General features: G+C 40.1%; 1 protein-coding gene across 1 annotated transcript in view; it reads right to left on the bottom strand.

The window, feature by feature from the left end:
• Positions 1-19,573, bottom strand: part of fat2 (FAT atypical cadherin 2) — a 117,046-nt gene that overhangs the window by 64,520 nt on the left and 32,953 nt on the right. Inside the window, exons 7-14 of the mRNA XM_053324155.1 lie at positions 19,125-19,187; positions 17,543-17,755; positions 16,882-17,092; positions 12,025-15,692; positions 11,298-11,694; positions 7,602-7,801; positions 6,046-6,199; positions 4,142-4,375 (exon numbers count right to left, since the gene is read on the bottom strand). Coding sequence (XP_053180130.1) covers positions 4,142-4,375; positions 6,046-6,199; positions 7,602-7,801; positions 11,298-11,694; positions 12,025-15,692; positions 16,882-17,092; positions 17,543-17,755; positions 19,125-19,187 — 5,140 coding nt within the window. The remainder of the gene's footprint in view (positions 1-4,141; positions 4,376-6,045; positions 6,200-7,601; positions 7,802-11,297; positions 11,695-12,024; positions 15,693-16,881; positions 17,093-17,542; positions 17,756-19,124; positions 19,188-19,573) is intronic.

Genomic DNA, 19,573 nt, shown 5'->3' with positions numbered 1-19,573 from the left:
TAAAGATAGCGTGACAGCTAAATGTTATGATTTCTTCTTGTTCTTTTTTCTTTCTTTTTTTTTTTTTTTTTTAGATTTTCGAAGATCAGCGGTTGAACTTTTGAACATGTAATTTTTATCTTTTCTGTCTCTACTGATGTTTGCTGAGGCACTTATCTCTCAGAAGTCTAATAGTGAGAGATGATAAGTGCTGTGATACCATGAAAACAATAATAATACACAGACACATCTTTTTGTTCTATATACTTATCCACGTCAAAATCAGAATGATAGGTTTTTAATCACATAGAAAGAATCGACAGCATTGTGATTTCTGTCTTTACCCGTCTACCTCTTTTTTAAAGTTACATAGTTTGAGAGTTTGTCTTCTGCTCTTTTTTCCTTAAATTTTTTCCATCCATCTTTCCTAGCCACACCAAGTCAAATTGACCCCATCTGTTTTGACTGTTCCTTCTTTCCTTCCTTCCTTCCTTCCTCCCTTCCTCCCTCCCTCCTTCCTTCCTTCCTTTACTCCCTCCCTCCCTCCTTCCTTCCTCCCTCTTTACCTTCCTTTCCTTCTTTCCCTCCTTCCTCCCTCCCTCCTTTCCTTCCTCTTCCCTCCTTTCCTTCCTTCTTCCACCCTTCCTAACTTCCTTCCTTGAATTGAGGACAACAGGAGGGCTAGTTTGTCCACCACCTTCATCCAGACTAAAATATCTCAACAGTTACTAAATGGATCATAACAATATTTTATAAAATATGAATGGAAAATGTATGATTTTCAGACAATGTGGTCTAATAGCTTTGATGATACTCTGTCTTTTCCTTTAGCGCCACAGTGATGTTGACATTGGTGGGGTTTTTTTGTGAAATATCACAACAACTATCAGATGGATTAGTACAAAACTGTACACACACATTTATGCACCTCTCAGGATGAACTGTACTAATGAAACCTAACATTACAACTCTACAGCTGACAAAAAGGTTGCACACTTAACGGAAATGAAGATTAGCTAGTTTGCAAGCTAATGTTAGCATTCACTTTATCATTCACAATACTGAATCATCACAGACTGCTAAATTAACCCAACAAACCTACTGAATACAAACAGTATAGTGGTGCTTAGTGCAAGAAAACACATGTAGAAGTTACATTTGTTTAATGCAGCGGTGTTCACCGTAGTTACAATGTCCTCTGCTGCCATTTCCTGTTTGAAAAATGGTCCCTTCTCTTCTGCTACGGAGCCAAGATGGCGACCGTTGAGGGCGAGAAGAGTCCATAGTTACACACTAGACTTTCTGACCTGTTTTAAGTGCAACCATCTGGGCATTGCATTCTTCCATATGTCTCAGTGTTAATGCACTTACGCACTCAAAATATTAAGTGTAAGTAGAGAAGAAGAGATTTGAGATGCAGTATAAGATCTCAGTTTACTGCTCACTACTGAGTTTTGAGTGTCTGAAGAAGTGATTTCACACAACAGCAGACTCTTACAGCTGCTGGCATTGCTACAGACTCTTATAGACTTACTGGCAAATAAACCACACACACACACACCAACACACACACACACACACACACACACACACACACACACACACACACACACCCCTACCCCCCAAAAACTCTTCACAAAAGGTACATGAGTCATTGTTGTCTGTGAGAAAACTGCCAGTATAGAGAAAGAGGACAAGCTGCTGCACATCCGAAGGAGTGGCTGACCTGTTCTGTCTGCTCTAGCTCTGTAAGTAGGTGTAAGTATAAGAGTGTATGTGTGTGTGTGTGTGTGTGTGTGTGTGTGTGTGTGTGTGTGTGTGTGTGTGTGTGTGTGTGTGTGTGTGTGTGTCCTTTGAACGCCACATCAAACACAACACACGCCTACCGACTGAGCTTTAAAACTAGTTTCAGATGAGGAACAGTGTCCATACTTAACCGACTTCAGTGTTCAAACACATCGACTAACTCGCTATCAAAGGCAACAAATGAATAAAACATTTCAAACGCTGCGGTACAAATTTGTACCAGATCGGTGTGGATTAGTTCGGTATTTGTTAAGAGCTGAAGTGATAAAACACGCAGACAAAATGAAAGGTTTTTAGTTTTTTACAAGTGAGCTTAGAAAAACAAGAGGTGTCAATAAATCAGAGGAAAGAGAGAAATGAAGAAAAGAAAGAGGAAGGAGGACATGAAGAAATACACAAAGAGAAGAAGAAACATAAATTAACAAGTTTAATAATCCTAAATTTAGTAGTTTTTTGTCAGAGACGTTAATTCCCAGTTTTTTATGTGTCCCCACTAGAGCAAATCTTCTTCTTTTTATCTTTTTATCTTTCTATCTTTAATCCTGGCACCAATTAATTGTGATTTAGTTTATTCTAGGGATCCAAACTCATTAATCCATAACTGACCATAAAAGCAGCTACATGTAATTCCAGTTAAAACATTTACAATTATTCATTTCATGTTCAAATTCAAAGACTTTTCATAAATAAATCTCCCATGTTCTTTCACTTCATTTACACACAAACATCCTTTTTTGGCCCTTAAACAAACTTTAAACGGTCCTTCATCCAGTGTTTGACCACCTGTGGTGCTATTGAGAAATATTTGCACAGTTACTCATATTTACATTTTCTCTTCCTCTACTTTCACGTGCAGGACACACATGAGAACATTCCTGAAGACTCCAGATGTGAATGTGTAGTAAAGGAAAGGCATAAAAACACAAAGATGAAGGAAAAGAAGAAGGAGGAGGAGGAGGAGGAGGAGGAGAAGGATGTCAACAGGAGGAGGTGAAGCAAGAGTCTGATGATAACTTCTCTCAGTTTAAACAAGCCGCTGATTGACAGTTATGGTGGTAAAACATCAGGAAACAACATGCAGCAGTGAAAGTTTCAAAATATATTTAAAAAATCTAGAAATTGAACGATTAATCAGTCGTCAAAAACTAATCAGTACTGATAATCATCTCACTCATTGCAAGAGAGAAAGTCAAATATTTTCAAAATCCAACTTCTCATATTGGATGATTTACTGTATATTTCTGTATATTTCTCTCATATATGACAGTGAATTGAATATATTGCAAACTGAACACATCTCAGTCGCTTCTAAGAAAGTGTGAAAGCAATTTATTCACTATATTTTAACATTTTATAGACTTAACGATGATCAATAATCAAAATAATGGTGAGTTGCAGCCTTACAAAATCATCCTTGGAAAATATTTTATGTGCAATTAAACATCAGCATACTTATCAATCTTACTTATCATATCAGCTTTTCCTTTCAAAAACATGTCATAACATTTTAGACACATTGCAAAGAAACACAGCTACTTAATATTTTTATGCTCCCTGATTTATTGAGCGTCTTTCATACTTTTAGTCCTGATACTTGTAAAGGCAGTCAGAGGAACCAGCTGCCTGAGGAAATCATGTTGGTTGAATCATTAATCTCTCTTAATTCCCTTCTTAAAACATGCTTTAATGGGATCATACTTTCCTGATTTTATTTGAGTTTTAAACATAAGTTAGTCTGATCCTTCATTAAAAATGGTTTATACTCATCAAATGGTTTTAAAATGTAATTATTTTGTGATTTGTGTATTTTGCTGCCTTGTGAAGCAACTTGTGAAGTTTATTATTAAAAAGAAATCACTGCTGAACTTGATATTAGCATTTGGAGCTGAAAACTAACTTATTTATGCAACACGACTAAGAGAAGCTACAAAATTTCTAATTACTTTAATCTAATGAGTAGAGTTACAGTAGATGTTAATGCTGCTGGGGGGTTAAAGGGGTTAAAATCTGTGTGCAGCAAATAATCACCAACACAGCTGCAACAACACTGTGGAAAGTTATCAGGTGGGCATTGCAGAGAGAAAAACTCTGCTGGCTTAGTCTTTTATTGTGTTAAGAATCATTGAAGCCAAACTCATACAAAGGCAAGCCTATGCATTAGGCTTTAATAGTGTTAAGGATCATACACACACACACACACACACACACACACACACACACAAACACACATACACACACACAGCTGGGCTGACAGGACTTTTCACAACATGTTCTGACCTGAGAGAAAGTATCAAATGTTCTCTACAGTGTGATGGTGTTGTAACTCTTATTTAAACACTCGTGAGCAGCGGCCTACCTGTGTCCGGGTCTTTGGCGTAGATGACGGCGATGGGCGTGCGGATCGTGGTGTTGTCGAACACGGTGACCTCGTAGTGGCTGGAGGAGAAGCGAGGCGGGTTGTCGTTCATGTCCTGGATCATCAGGAGGATGTCTGCCTGACAGGAACGTCCGCCGCCATCCGTCGCCTTGGCCACCATGCTGTACTCGATCACCCGTTCACGGTCCAACACGGCCAAGGTGAAAAGCTCACCTGGGGAAAGGTGGAAGTCATAATTTACATATTTATAATACAATGACCTCATTATGAGATACACCTCAATAAAAATGAATTTGCATTGAATACATGTATCTTAGTATTATATTTATATTTCCTTCAGAGACATAAGTAGAGATTATGCAATTATTATTTGATATTACTCTAATTATAAAAGAGAGTGTGTGTGTAATGTGGTTTGACGAAACCAACACAGCTTATTATGTTCTATATTTTCATTTTCATGTTTCATTTAACACACATGAGTCTCACTTGTTATCAGTTTATCTAATGTTGTCTGTGTTAGATGAGACAAGAAGACTAAAAGTTCATCCTGTGAGTCTACTGAGGCTCATTAAAGAGCAGGAACATAATTAATGGATTGATAAAATGAAGAGAGAAGTCAACTTTGCTACAAAAATGTGATGTTAGACTTGAAAGTGGCACTTAAATGAAAACAAGTTTATCCTCTCTGTGGTGTTTCAGGACATCTCAGACTCAGCTTATAGTCTTATCTCTGCTTCATTGGACTCATATTTATGCTGATATATGTTTGTTCCACCCTACTGTAAAATCAAACTAGTACCAGCTTCAAACCTTAGCTGGTCATTAGCTTAATTGGAATTACTTGCTGAGTCAGTTTGTCAATGCAGGTTTAACTGGTGATCAGTTGGTAGACCAGTTTTGTGTTTAAACTGGGTCAAAACCTTAGCTCAAACCAGCTAGCAATTCTGAGCTAGTAGCTAGTTTATGCTGGCCTACAGTTGGACTACCAGCTGTCAAAACCAGTAGGGCAACAAGATAAGCATGTTAAATGTCAAAATTCAGGATGTTAATCAAGACAAAATTAGCACTTATTCTTAAATATGAACCATTTAGTTTGTTAGCTTGCTTTTTTATGTTTTGCAGGCATTTTTATGTCCAGGTCCCTGACCGAGTGTGAAACAGGGAAGTTGCAGTTCATACCTGAGCACCTCATCATGCAATCACACTGTGGTTTAGGATGATTAGTGTGTTAGAAAGGAGGGCAAAATTACAATTATTATTCTGATTGATTTATTGCATTTGAAAGCCTGACTGACCACAGTTAGCAGGTTCACAGCTGTCAATAAGTAGTTAATACATAGTTGCTGCACCACCTATTCTGCAAAGACTTGGGATGGACTTGGGATGGACAAGAGCTGATTTTTTTGGGGGGGGAAATCTGCTTTTTAGTTTGACACATTTTCACTCCGGAGGTGTTGGACAAGTGAATATTCTGATCTGTTGGCTCTAAATGAAAATCAGTGGATTGCCAAAGTAAAAGTCTCCCTCTGAAATCCATCCAATAAGTTGTCAAGATATTTCAGCCTGCAGCAAACATTGTGTTGCACTAAGGCTGCCTCTCTGTTAGCGTGACAAAGAATATCTTACAGGCAATCAGCTGGCATTGAAGACACGAGACAAAGATGTTTTGACATAAATATAGCACAGTGGGTGTCAAGTGAGTTTCCTTGGAAAAGTGAAGAAAAAAAAAAGATATAACAATAGAAATGTTTTCTCCTCTTGTCGCCACAGAAGCTCTTTGAACAGCTGCAGAGTGCCGATGGTATCGTTAACTCAAACACTCAGCGGCGCTCACTTAGAGGGAGCACTTGTGTTTTGACCCCAAACAGATGCAGCCATACCTGTCCTGTGGTCGAGATGGAACTTGTCTGCGTCGGGACCGTGCAGGGTGAAGGAGATCTGGCCATTAGCTCCCACGTCTGGATCCGAGGCAGAAACTTTCAGCACGAACATGCTGGAGGGCGAGTTTTCCATCACCGCCTCCGTGTACACCAGCTGGAACAGCAGGATAATAACAATAATCTTGAGTCCATTTGCACGGTGCTGTTCTCAGTTGATAAATAAAAAGAATCATATCTAACTGCAACTGTGCTCAAGACAGCAGTCATGACAGTGATTTAAACATCTTAGCAGCGGTCACTGTTTTAAATGGTTTTATGATTTAAGGCTGTGTGGAAATAGGCTGAAAGTGTTTGAGAGATTCTCTTCAGTTTGACCTCTTTTCATCCTCTCGCCATCCTCTAATCTAATCAAAAAGCAATAAATTAACAGTTTTTGACTTCATTTGTGGTATAGTATCCATTTGATACTATATTATGAGAGAAACTCTACTTGACAAGATGAGTCTGCTTCTTTCTTATTTGGAATATTTTTATCTCAGAAATTACCTTCACATGTCTTTTTTGGGAGAGCAGGCTCTGACTGCTGGATGTACTGTATTCTGGTTTCATTCAATAACAAATATGTCATTAAAGTCCGTGTAAAGTAAGAATAAATATGTGTTCTGAGTTTGACATACCACAGAAAAGTGTGTTGTTAACCACCCTGCCAAATTTGAATGCTTAAAAAAATCGCCAAATATATGAAATTAGGCTTCAAAGTTAAAAATCAGTCTCTTTCTCTGCTCCCAAACGCTGTGGTCGTGCCCACCGAGTTCGCTGAAACCCCACCTCATACCAAGTGTCACCTGTCAATCAAAGTCACAACCTCTACCCGAAACATGGATGCTACGTCTGAGAGCTTTCTGCTGCTAACTCAGCTGCTAGCTCGGCAGCTAACTCAGCTACTAACTCAGTGGCTAGCTTGGCGGCTAGCTCAGCTAATTGGCTAACTGGAGACTGTGGTAGTAGTGTGCGCTGAATGTATTTATACCTCGTGATTTTCAGACCCGCCCACTAAATCCTGAACACAGAAACACAGTGTGTGAAGCCTAGCTCCACAATTCAAATCTAAATGGTTGAAATGCTTTTTGACCTATTAAATGTGTTTACAAGAAAATGTCTGAATTCACTTTTAACTGTCTTTAAGTAGGCAAGTTTTAACCATGTAGATTCTCTAGAAATTGACCAAAGTGTTTATACTAGTCTTAATATTCCACTATTTCCAAGCAGAAAACACAAGTACATTCTCTTCACTAAAACACTCCAGTGAACAGAGACTAATATGATTCTTTATTAGTGAAGGCTTTAGGAGGCACTGCCTTTAAATAAAGATCTAATTTACTTATAACACTACTTGTACAACCACAGATGTCAGCTATATCTGCTTTAATTGAACCCTGTAGATTTATACCGAGCATCTTGCAGCTGGGAATCTGTGTAACTGAGAAGCTGCTGTCTGATGAGAATGATGTTGTAAATCTGTGAATGAAAAGATAAAAGCGCCATTTTTTTTTCACCTGTTCACACAGAGGACTGTTGTCATTGATGTCCAGCACGTGGACGTCCACAGTAACGGGAGTCTCGAACTTCCCATCAGTGGCGGTGACTTTCAGCATGTATCTGTCTTTAGTCTCTCGGTCCAGAGTTTCCTTGACGATCAAACCCCATTCACCCTCCTCCTGCTGGATGATGGCGAACTGGCCCAGCGGGTCTCCATCTGCACATGCAAAGAAGGGCTGACTTACTGGATAGGAAGAGTGTTTCGAGTGAGGTTGAGGGTGACTGTGGCTAAAGAGGCAGCTCCGCCACTATTAGTGTGTGAATGGCTGAATGAATTAGTGCAGTCCATTTCATTTTATCCAAATTATATATAAGCATGGCTGTAATATAGCAAACATTAAGGACATGTGCTCTACATTTTTTCAGGGATTCTGGGTGATTCAACACATGGTGGTGTTTTTTAAGTTAACTCCACATTTTTTTTAACTCAATATAATTAAATACATCAATAAATATGTAAATGAGACAGTGTTCCCCTGCCAGATTTTTATTTCTGACAGTGTAGAGGAGGCTTTGAAATAGACTTTAGACCTTCATGATGGGAGATAAATCTCATAAAACTAATGAGGAGACATGATCTCAGTATTTCAAGAAAAAAAAAAAAAAAAAGAAATCGTGGCTGAGGCCCTGCAGGAAAACATATCTAGTTATATAACAGTTGTCAAAATAAAAAGCAGACAGAACATGAAGAAGAAGGGAAAAAATATATTTATATAATGAAGAAAAAAGAAGAACTGTGATGAGATGAACTAAACTGAAAAAAGTAGAGGGAGCAACACAAAAGACCTTAACTAAACTAAAAGTCTACACAGCTATGCTCATGACTCTGTGGAGCTGTCAGCCACAGAAGTGCTTTGAGCTGATAAACCAGAGTCCTGGACAAACTTTGGATTTTTATTCCCAAGCCACTTCAAAAACTTATTTTGTTTTCCACTATGTATTATTTGTGTAAGTGATGTTTTTTTAGTTTGTGTCCTGTGTTGTAAGGTTTGTTGTTCTCATAAAAGAAAATTAGGTGATGACAGAACAAAAACTTGTAGTGGAAATAAAAGTATTACTGATTCAGTTCACACCTCGTGCTGTCATATATCAAATCCAAGAGTCTGTAATGAGGCAAAAACAAACACTAATATAACACTGAATTGCCTTTGGAGCAGTTTGAAGTAAGTTTTTTAATTCCCAGGTTTCCTATTTAATGCAGCACAATCTTTGATATTGAGCACCAATGCCATTTTGTTTCTGATGAATAATTCAATAACTTCTGTTTGCCATCTTGATTTTTCAGTTTGTGACTGCAGGGAAAACTGTTAACATTAGGCTGACTCACCTGGGTACTTTGAATTTTATTGTTTTCTTCTTTTTCTCACTAACTTTTATCTTCACAAGTTGAGACAAAAAAAGTTGAACTTGGCAAACTACTTTTTTTTTCACCCTCTGCTAGAAAAACAGCTGACACCAGTGTGTGAATACAGCCGTCAGTCAGGATGTTACAGCGGATTGCATCACAGCCAGTCAGCCACCTTCTGTGTTAGGTGACGTGAGGATGGAGCCGCCGTAGACATCTAACCTGCTCGCTGAACAAACGTTTCAACCTCAAGAAGCTTTTGAATTCTCTTCGGTTGGAAAAAGTTGTGATACAGGTCCTGAGTCTGAAGACACTGTTTTCTTTGGCAGTTACAAAACACTAATTTGGTGCTACTGTACATAAACAGCCTGCAGCACAATGCGGAGGAGGTGTAACCCTCATGTAATTCAAATCACTATGAAATAAGAAAATCCCTTAAAATGTCAATAATTACACCCTAATTGACACAATGAAGCCTTCATTTATCCATTCATTAGGAAAGGTCAACCAAAGTACCATAATTTGAAGAGCTAAAGGCTCTTCAAATTATGGTACTATGGTACTAACCCTCCTGTTGTCCTAGGGACAAGGAAAGGAGGGAGGGAGGGAGGGAGGGAGGGAGGGAGGAAGGAAGGAAGGGAGGGAGGGAGGGAGGGAGGGAGGGAGGGAGGGAGGGAGGGAGGGAGGGAGGGAGGAAGGAAGAAGGAAGGAAGGAAGGAAGGAAGGAAGGAAAGGAGGGAGGGAGGAAGGAAGAAGGAAGGAAAGGAAGGAGGAAGGAAGGAAGAAAGAAGGAAGGAAGGAAGGAAAGAAGGGAGGAAGGAAAGAAGGGAGGAAGGAAGGAAAGAAAGGGGGAAGGAAGGAAGAAGGAAGGAAAGGAGGAAGCAAAGGAGGAAGAAGGAAGGAAAGAAGGAAGGAGGGCAGGAAAGGAGGGAGGAAGGAAAGAGGGAAGAAAGGAAGAAAGGGTCAATTTGACCAGGGAGGACGATACGAGGGTAATTATCAATTTAAGGACTTATATGAGTATGGGCAAATGTAAAACCTTTATTACCTTTATTACATTTGATAACCTAAATTATCAAATGAAGTAGCATTGTAAGGGTGCGTGACTCTCCCTTCATTAAACACATTATTTTGTTGCTTATTTTCCCCTTAATTATGAAATTAAATCTTTCTAAATTCAATTAAAGGGTGGTTTTCATGGTTTGAAGACTGATTTACTGCTTAAAAAACAAACAATATTTGAAAAATTACCTTAATTTATTATAATTAATTACCCCTTAAAGTCTCATGAAAGACATTAATTTCACAATTAGTAATGGGTAAATTAAAATGTTAAAGAAAAAATAGGAAAAAAAAGGATTCCGTTTCATGGTGCATGGATGGGATTAAAGGTTGAGTTGACAGTAGATGAGGATGAAGGTTTTATATAACCAGAGGGGAGGTTTAAATATCACAACTACAAACAAATTCAGAGCATCATGTATTGAGAAAATATATCCGAACATTTAATATTACATTTAATTGAATACATGAAATGAATAATCAGAATCTTTTATAAGCTTTTTTGGTGTCCTTACCAGACTCCAGTATTTTTTTTTTATAAAATCCTTGCAACAGCCCTGATGAAAAACAACTGAAAATCAGAGTAACACACAGTACGATCATGTCCTCGTGTCAATCATGTTGATGGTGGGCAAATTTAATGTCCAATGTTTCTGTGTTTGTTTCACTTTGACAGACTAGTGTCAAACCTAACCCTACCATTTATAAATAATTCCAATGCAAATTCCACAAAAACAATGTTGTGACAGCGAGCTCCTTCAGAACAGCCCAGGTCTAACTGTTCGGAGGGGGAAAAAAGGAGCATTTGCATTAATTTGAGGTTTTGTTGTTGTTGTTGTTAGCCGCAGGGCATGCAGTTGATATTCAAGCCTTGTCTGCAAGTCAACCTGCTCCTCTTTGTGATTAATCTGAGGCTGAATAACATAATATCATGACTCATTTGAGGGCGATTAAAAGAGATTTAATTTCACCTCATAAATGTCTTAATAAATCCTGCAGAGTAGCAAATCTACCAACGGGACAATCATTTGGCTGACAAACAAACGAAAACACTCTCACAGGAAACATGATCACAAGTATGTAAGCGAGTGATACACAATTACAAATTTGTACACATGTACTCACACACACACACACAAATATAGACATAAACACACACACACACAAGTTTATTACCTCACATCACCAGTACAAATCCATAAACACCAACACACATGCCCATAAGTACACATTTAGACATACACACCTGTGATGTAACACGTCACTAGGCGATTCTCCAGGGACACATCAGCATCTGTAGTCGTCATGGAGACAATGACTTCACCGGGACTGCTGCTCTCCACCACCGAGCCGCGGTACACGTCATCAGAGAACTTCGGCGGGTTGTCATTCTCGTCCGTCACCGTCACCTCCACCAGGACGCTGGATGACAGCTTGACGTCGCCCCCGTGGTCCGTGGCGACCACGTTGAACTTGTAGAGCCGTGTCGACTCGCAGTCCGTCTCCTGAATGGTGGTGATCCAGCCGCTCTCCCCATCGATTGTGAACAGCTCATTGATGTCCGTCGTGGTGTCGTCAGGAAGCGACTCCAAGATGTAGGTCACAATACCGTTTCTGTCTGTATCCGGATCGTTGGCGGTCACCTAGGAGTCAAGACATGCATTTGGTGGTCACTATTTTTTATTACAAACTGAAGCTTTTAAAGAAATACTGTTCTCGGGAGTAAGATAAGATCTATGTAATGTTTTTTTTTTTACTGTTTTTGCTCAAATATTGGTGAGTTTACTCAAGTATTAGGATAAAACTAGGAAAGCCACGAGAAAGCAAGAAAAAGTTGGATGTTGTTGATATATACTAGACTTTATAATTTGGCTTTTAGGTTGAAGCAACAACTATGGACTTTACACACATATCTATACTTCTACCAATACCACATTAATATAGTATACACAACGAAACCATCTTTATCTCACCTGGATAACTGTGGTTCCAGCTGGCATGTTCTCAGCCAGGAAGGCCCTGTATGGGTTTGCATCAAATACCGGCTGGTTGTCGTTCACGTCCTGCACCTGGATGCTGACTGACACCAGTGATGCTACATCTGTCCCATTGTGGTTCCCCTGCGCTATCACATCTATCTGGTACCACTTTGTCTTTTCATGATCCATGGTCTTCTGCAGCAGCAAAGTTCCACTTTCTTTGTCCAAGCTGAAGACTTTGTCTCTATTGCTTTCAATTGTGTTACCGTTCACCAGGCTGTATATGAGTGGCATGTCGGAGTCTGCCTTCACAGAGCCTATTTCCGTCCCTATGGGAATGTCCTCTGCAGCTGAAAAGGTGTAGAGAGGCTCTGAGAACTTAGGAAGAGGAACCTCAGCAGGAACAACTTTGACCTGAACAGGGACTGTAGAGTTGTAGAAAGGAAGGCTACCGTCACGAGCTTTGACTTTGAAGTTGAAGATTTTGTTCTCCATGCCGACAAGACTCTCTTTGACACTCACAACTCCAGTGAAAGGGTTGATCTCGATAATATCTTCTGTCACCTCTTCGGCTTCATCTACGGTGTAGGTGATGTCAGCATTTTTGCCATCATCGGCATCATAAGCCATGATTTGAATGACAGGGGAGCCTTTATTGACAGTTGACTGGATTGAAACCTGGTACTCGGATGCTTTGAACTCAGGCACGTTGTCATTCTCATCTGTGAGAATAATCTTGACCGTGCAAAAGGCTACTTTTCCGCCGCCATCTTTTGCCATCACTTTAATGGCAATGACTCTCTGGGTGGGGTTTTCTCTGTCTAGTGGTTGTGTTGTAACAATCTGTCCATCGGTACCGATTGCAAATTTTTCATCGGCAAGTTTGTTGATGATGGTGTAGTCGACACTGCCATATGGTCCATCGTCTGGGTCGATAGCAGCCAATCGGATCACACGAGTTCCTGCTTCTGCATTTTCGGCTAACTCTGCTTCATAGATGTTTCGTTTGAAGTATGGGCTATGTCTGTTGCTGTTTATCATGTCAATATTGACTGGTGCTGTTTTCTGAAACACACCGTCAGACACTGCCACTGTCAGGTTGTAGTAAGGATCTAGATTCCTTTTACAGACATTAGAAAAGGAGATGATTCCTGAGGATTCATTGATGTTGAAGTATCGACCTTCATTCCCTGAGAGGATTTTGTACTTAAGGTTATTCAGGTCGCCTGTATCGGGATCTGAGGCTTGGATTTTGATGACTATGTGGCCACATTTTGCCATTTCATCCAGTGTGGCTTGGTATTCAGTGCTGACAAAGTCTGGTGGATTGTCATTGACATCAGTGACATTTACAAAGACATAGGCCTCACTGCTGAGGGGATGAGTCCCATTGTCGACGACTTTGATTTTCAAATTAAAGTGATTTATGCTTTCATGATCCAGCACCTGTTTCGTGACGATCAACCCACTCTGAGGGTCTATCTCAAAGAAACCACTCTCGTTACCCTCTGTGCTCACGATCTGGAACGTCAAGTCTTTATTTCTGCCAGAGTCTCTATCAGAAGCAGAAAGTTTTATCACAGAAGTGCCAATTGGAAGCCCTTCATCAATGTTCACAGCGTACATTAGCTTTGAAAAAACTGGTGCATTGTCATTCACATCTTCTACCTCTATTTCAATTGAGGCTTCTGAAAAAGCTCCAGTCACAGAATCAGACGCTCGAACGGTCAACACATGCATGGTCTGGCTTTCATAGTCGAGTGGGTTGGTGACAGTCAACACACCAGTTTTGAAATCAATATGAAAGTGTTTTGAGGCATTTTCCTCTTCGAGATTGTAGATTATCCGATAGCCTTCTGGATTTCTGGCCTGGACATGTAATATGGTGGTGAATGGAGGAACATTTTCAGGGACTTTCAGGGGATACAGAAGAGTTTGGAAAACTGGGTTGGTTCGGTTTCTCACTTGAATACTGAGCTGTGCAACAACACTGTGACTGGGTTCACCCTCATCTGTAGCCATAACTGTCAACACATACTTATTCAGAGCTTCAAAATCCAGAGGCCTTTGAAGAGATACATCGCCTACATCAGGATCAATCCTGAAGAGATCGTGGTCATCCTCTAGAGAGTACATGATGGATCCATTTTCTCCCAGATCTTTGTCAATAGCAGTTGCTTGATACAAAACATCTCCTGGTTCTGAGTCTTCAGTAATCATCATTGAAAAAGGCAAGTTTAGAAACTGAGGAGAGTTGTCATTGACGTCATCTATAAAAACCTTGACCTGTGTGGTAGCTGTCCTTGGAGGTGTTCTCATGTCTTGTACCTTCACCACTACATCATAAACATCTTGTTCTTCTCTGTCAAAAGGGATACCAGTGGTTTCAAGGATGCCCGATGTTTGGGATATTACAAACCTCCCCATTGGGTTTACCACAGAATACAAAAGAGGCTCATTTAAATAAGAGCCTGTGACCTTCAATGCTGTCAATGTTTTGACTGTCTTTAGGTTTTCCATAACGCTTGCTGAATACACCCCTTGTTCAAATCCAAGATCACTTGCTGTTATGTTTGTTACATTTACCATGACGATGGCTGAGTCTTTATAGAGGCCGTCAGAGGCTTTGACAACCAGTTGGTAAAATGGCATAAATTCAGACACATTGTTCACGGTGATGACTCCAGTATTGGGGTGAACTGAAAAGGCATTGTGAAAATTCCCCTCAGTGATGCTGTATGAGACTGCCGAGTCGGCGTCATGGGCCACGACACGCACAACTTCTGTATCTCTGACAGCTGGGAAGATGATGGATGGCTCGTACATTGAGGTGGTGAATTGTGGCGGGCAGTCATTCAGGTCAAGGATGCGAACAGTGACCTTGGCAGGCTCTGCTGCATATAGCGACGGTTCCCCAGAGTCCTTTACCTGCACGGTGAAGTGATACTCAGCCTTGGCCTCAAAGTCAAGGGGTGAAATTAAAGAGATTGTGCCCATACTTGAGTCTATCTTGAAGACTTTCAAGGCCTCCCGTTCGATAATCTGATAAACTAATAGAGAATTTGCCTCTCTGTCAGCATCTGAAGCCTGGATGACCAGAGGAGTGTTTCTTTCTCCCATCACCATGCTGTTTATGTGAGCTGACTCACTAATCTGGCCCAGGTAGTCCCTTTGCTGAAAAACAGGAGGGTTATCATTCTCATCAACCACATAGATGTAAACAATAGTCTTGGACACAGCTCCAGCCATGGTGGTGGCTGTGACTTTGAGCTTGTAGGAGGCACATTTCTCAAAATCAAGATGCTTTTGGATTGAAATGAAGCCAGTGTATTGGTTGATATGAAATGTCCCATCTGGATTGCCACTTTCTATCCCATAATACACCGCAGCAGGGCTAGAGGCTGCTATGGTGACCACCGATGTTCCTAGAGCACTTGATTCGCTGATTTCTTTTAAGTATTCGTCCAAAGGGAAGGCAGGTGCTGTTTGGTCTGAGATGCGGATGTGGACGTGTACGGAGCAGAGGTCACTGCGCTGAGGGAAGCCTTGATCAGTGGCCTTCACTGTTAAGTGGAACTGGTCCTGAGGCTGAAGATCTAAAGGTTTGGACACACTGATGGAGCCAAACTCTTGATCTATAGAGAAGATGTTGTCTATATTACCTGCAGAGAGAAATAAAATAATGTGTTACACAATTAAACCACTCCAAAATGTGATTGATCTTTATCATTCTTTGTCCTGGTTCACTATTCTTCAGTCAGAGATGTTTTGTCATTATTTAATGCAGGCAGTGTACTGGAGTCCACCACTTTTCATTAGATGTTAACCTCTTGCACAAGTGCCTTGCAGGTGTGGCTTTCTTTACATTAAATCTTAATTATAGCAACATGTTTTTTTTATCATTACAAAACATTTTATCAGTCAATTTATCTATTTTTCAGTCTTACAATATTTTCTTAAAAGATGGGAGGACCATTTGGGAAATGGGCTTCTTGAAATTTGCTTTCTTGTCAAGTCTCTGCTCCTTGCCGGGAAGCAGTAGCAGCAGATACATTAAGGTCCTGGCCATTATTAGAGGAAAAACTATGTGTATTTCCCAAAATGTTGCTCTTTTAAAACAAGCCATATGAATGTGATCTGATAATATATTGAGACAACTTCATTTGTTTACAACATCAATTCATATTTTTCTACATAAAAGTGACATTTTTATGAGACTATTTCAGTAATAAGCCTTATTCTGTCTGGTCTGAAAGTATTTCATGTAAGCATTAAATACTCTGGGAACAATTGCACTTGTAAAGATGGATGGTACTTTCAGTAAAACATACAGGGAGCAGGCATAATGTGCAGTTGGGGTCATGTGCTGTGCTCTGCTACACATTCTCCTGACTGCTATTTTCATACATGATCAGCAATATTCCCCTCAGTAAATCTTACACTATTGTAAGAGGATGCAAGTTGTGTAGCTCAGCTGTTCAACAAATCTCTCAGAGGATAAGCATAATTATCCATGTGAGAAGCAAACACAGAGGCAATAAAACTAGAGCAAGACTGAACTCAGGAGATTGAAATTAAAATCCCAAACAGAAAATCATGAAAGCAATAGAGACGCGCCCTGCCCTCTCTCAGATATCATCATTGTGTCCTTGAAGCCTTTGCTTCAGTGGAGCTGTTAAGTGGCTGACATTTGAAGGCTGCGGTAGAACGGGGCAGCTCCCAGCGGTCAGTATTAGAGAGAGGTGGCAGCTCCCAGGTGTGAATATGTGTAACAGAATGAATGTGAAGCAGAGTGGAGCTGAAAAAAAAGAAAAGCAGGCATGAATAAAGATAAAAAAAATCACTGCTCACCAGAGTGCAGTGAGTAGGTAATGTCGGCATTGCTGCCCACGTCCTTGTCCAGGGCCTTGACCCGGATCACCTCTGAGCCTGTAGGGGCCAGGTTGGAGATGCTGACCTCGTAGCGGGGGCTGAGGAACGCTGGCGAGTGGTCGTTACAGTCCTCCACGTGAATCACCACTTTCACAAAGTTCCTCTTGACTGGAATCTCTTGGTCACGTACCTGAGGGGGGAGCCGTGAAATATCAGTGATTGTGTCAGAGGTGGTAAGACGTTCACAGGTGTTAAAAATACAGCTGGCTATCTGCTTTTTTAACCAGCTGCTTTCTCTTGATTTATAGTCAGGTATGTGTCTTAATTGAGCACATTTGAAAACAATAGTGATAAAAGTGCTTTTGGAGAGAAGATCAATCAGACAATCAGACTGCAAAGTAAAGTATACATTGAACACGTTAAAAAAACAAGTAAATAACTTCACATAAATGTAAAGATTAAGCTAGTTTTACAGTTTTAACAAGTAAGATAAATCCTTTAAGTGCTCAGAAGAATGGACATTTATTTTCTTGAATTCCTCGTCAAATGGTAAAACTCCAGAAAACTGTAAAATGATGAAGCTGCCAAAACAGCTACTAAAAGACCTTGGTAGAGCCAATCGATATGAATGCATCATTACCATAACAATTAGCGTGTGGGTGGAGATCATCTCATAGTCCAGCTCCTCCGTCATCACCATCACACCGCTCTTTGGGTCCAGATGGAAGAACTTGGTGCTGGCCGGGTGGAGGCTGCTGTGGATCGAGTACACCAGTTTACTGTTGGTGTCGGCGTCCTGCGCGCTGATCTGCAGGATGTCCTTCCATGGAGACGTATCCTCAGGAACCCTCACCTTAAAAAAAAAAACAGGGATAGAGGAGGAAATGAAGCATGTTTTTCAATGTACTGAAGAAAGAGATGATGACAGGAAACAACAGCGTTTGAAAAGTGGAAAATGAATTCTTCAACTTTGACTTTTCAATCTGTAAACATTTTTTTTTATTGTGTTTTAAGGACAAAAAACCTGCTGAGGAAATGAAATCGTCCATTTATGGTGAAAAAACAGAGATGAGACAAGAGAGGAAACTGATTACTGTGTTTAAGTAAACAGCAGCGATGCAGCCGCCTTCCCACTGTCTGTCTGACTGTCTGATGATCACAGTAAAGATTATCTGCAGAGGTTTTAAATCTCTACCAATAAAAAACTGAATTGGAATCAATAAAGGGAAACTAACAGATAATCAATCAGAATTATTACCATAACTGTAACACAGCATCATTATAACTCATTTGTTAAATCAAAAACTAAAGTATAAAAATGTCAGTGTGGTCTTCTCAAGTCTTGTCTTCTCATCTGAGCCTCAGCAGTAATTTCTTGAACTATTCCTTTTTCCTTAGAGATAATAGAACATACATTACTTAGCTGCTCTGTGCACCTGGTTGCATCTTTCACATACTCATCATTTCCTGCAAATACTGTCCTCTTGGTTAATATTGCTGTACTTCTGCTTCTGAATTCAAATACATTTAAAGAGTACTCCACTAATATAGCTTTACACTCCTATGAAATAGTCAGACTACTCATCAACAATGACCAATGATATATTTGACGTATTGTGTTAAACTGCATAAGTACACTTACCAAACAAAACTCAATACACCTAAATATAACCCATGCCTCTTCCTTGTTAAAACCTGGTGCCTACATTACCCACAATGCAACCCAAACAGTGACAGTTCATAGGACATTGTGGTGTGTTATACTAGTAGCAGCTAATCTCCTTGGAGCTGCTAGCCTCCAGCAGATATTAGGGGTTGGCTACAGAGGTTGTGGTAGCAACATTTTTCTTTCCTAGGATGGCGACGTCATGATTTACCTTACTCTGCCTCTAATTGGCTAGTACTCATTGTTTGTGTTGGTTGAGTTGGTTAGATTTAGGAATGAGATTGGTTAGGATAAGAATATTAGTGTAAGCAAATCAGAGGTAGAAGTAGGGTGAGTCATGATGTTGCCATCCTAGAAAAAAAACCAATGCAGTTTGGTAACCTCACTTCTTTCTAACCCCAGATTTTTCTTCATGTTTAAACTTGTAATCTTCAACTCCAACTGACGCTAATTAAACAGATCACACAGGGCTTTATTCATCATTTTTCACATGTGCAGCAGTACACTTGTAAATAGACTTCAATGTATAAAATGTGTGCAACTCATTGAGTCTCACCTCGTACAGCGGCTTCAGGAAGACGGGGCGATGCTCATTCATGTCCAGCACACGGATGTAGGCCTGCAGTGTGGAGACACAGGGGTTTGAGAAAATGAATGCTCAGCTTGAATAACATTACACATGGGAGGTAGCACTTCGACGCTGCTCCACACGCAGCACCTCCGCAGCTGCCTGCAGGATTTACGATTAGATTCTGAACCACAGATGTTCACACTGTAATGTTGCTGTTGTTGTTCAGTGAGATGATTTTCATTATGACTCAAGTGTTTCTTTAATATCAATAAGTATTAGTCATTTCTATCTTCCTAAAACCAACACATGACTATGTTTTTGTGGCCAATGGTATTTTTCAGTTATCTAAAAATAAGCATGCTTAAATCAAGAGAATAAAGTGTCCCAAATTGACTCGATCTAGAAGAAATGACTGAATTAATGTTGCGTTTGGT

The sequence above is a fragment of the Scomber japonicus genome, chromosome 8, assembly GCF_027409825.1.
Source record: "Scomber japonicus isolate fScoJap1 chromosome 8, fScoJap1.pri, whole genome shotgun sequence".
Lineage (NCBI taxonomy): Eukaryota > Metazoa > Chordata > Actinopteri > Scombriformes > Scombridae > Scomber > Scomber japonicus.
Note: the sequence above shows the minus strand (reverse complement) of the source record. Positions and strands in the feature narration are given on the sequence as shown.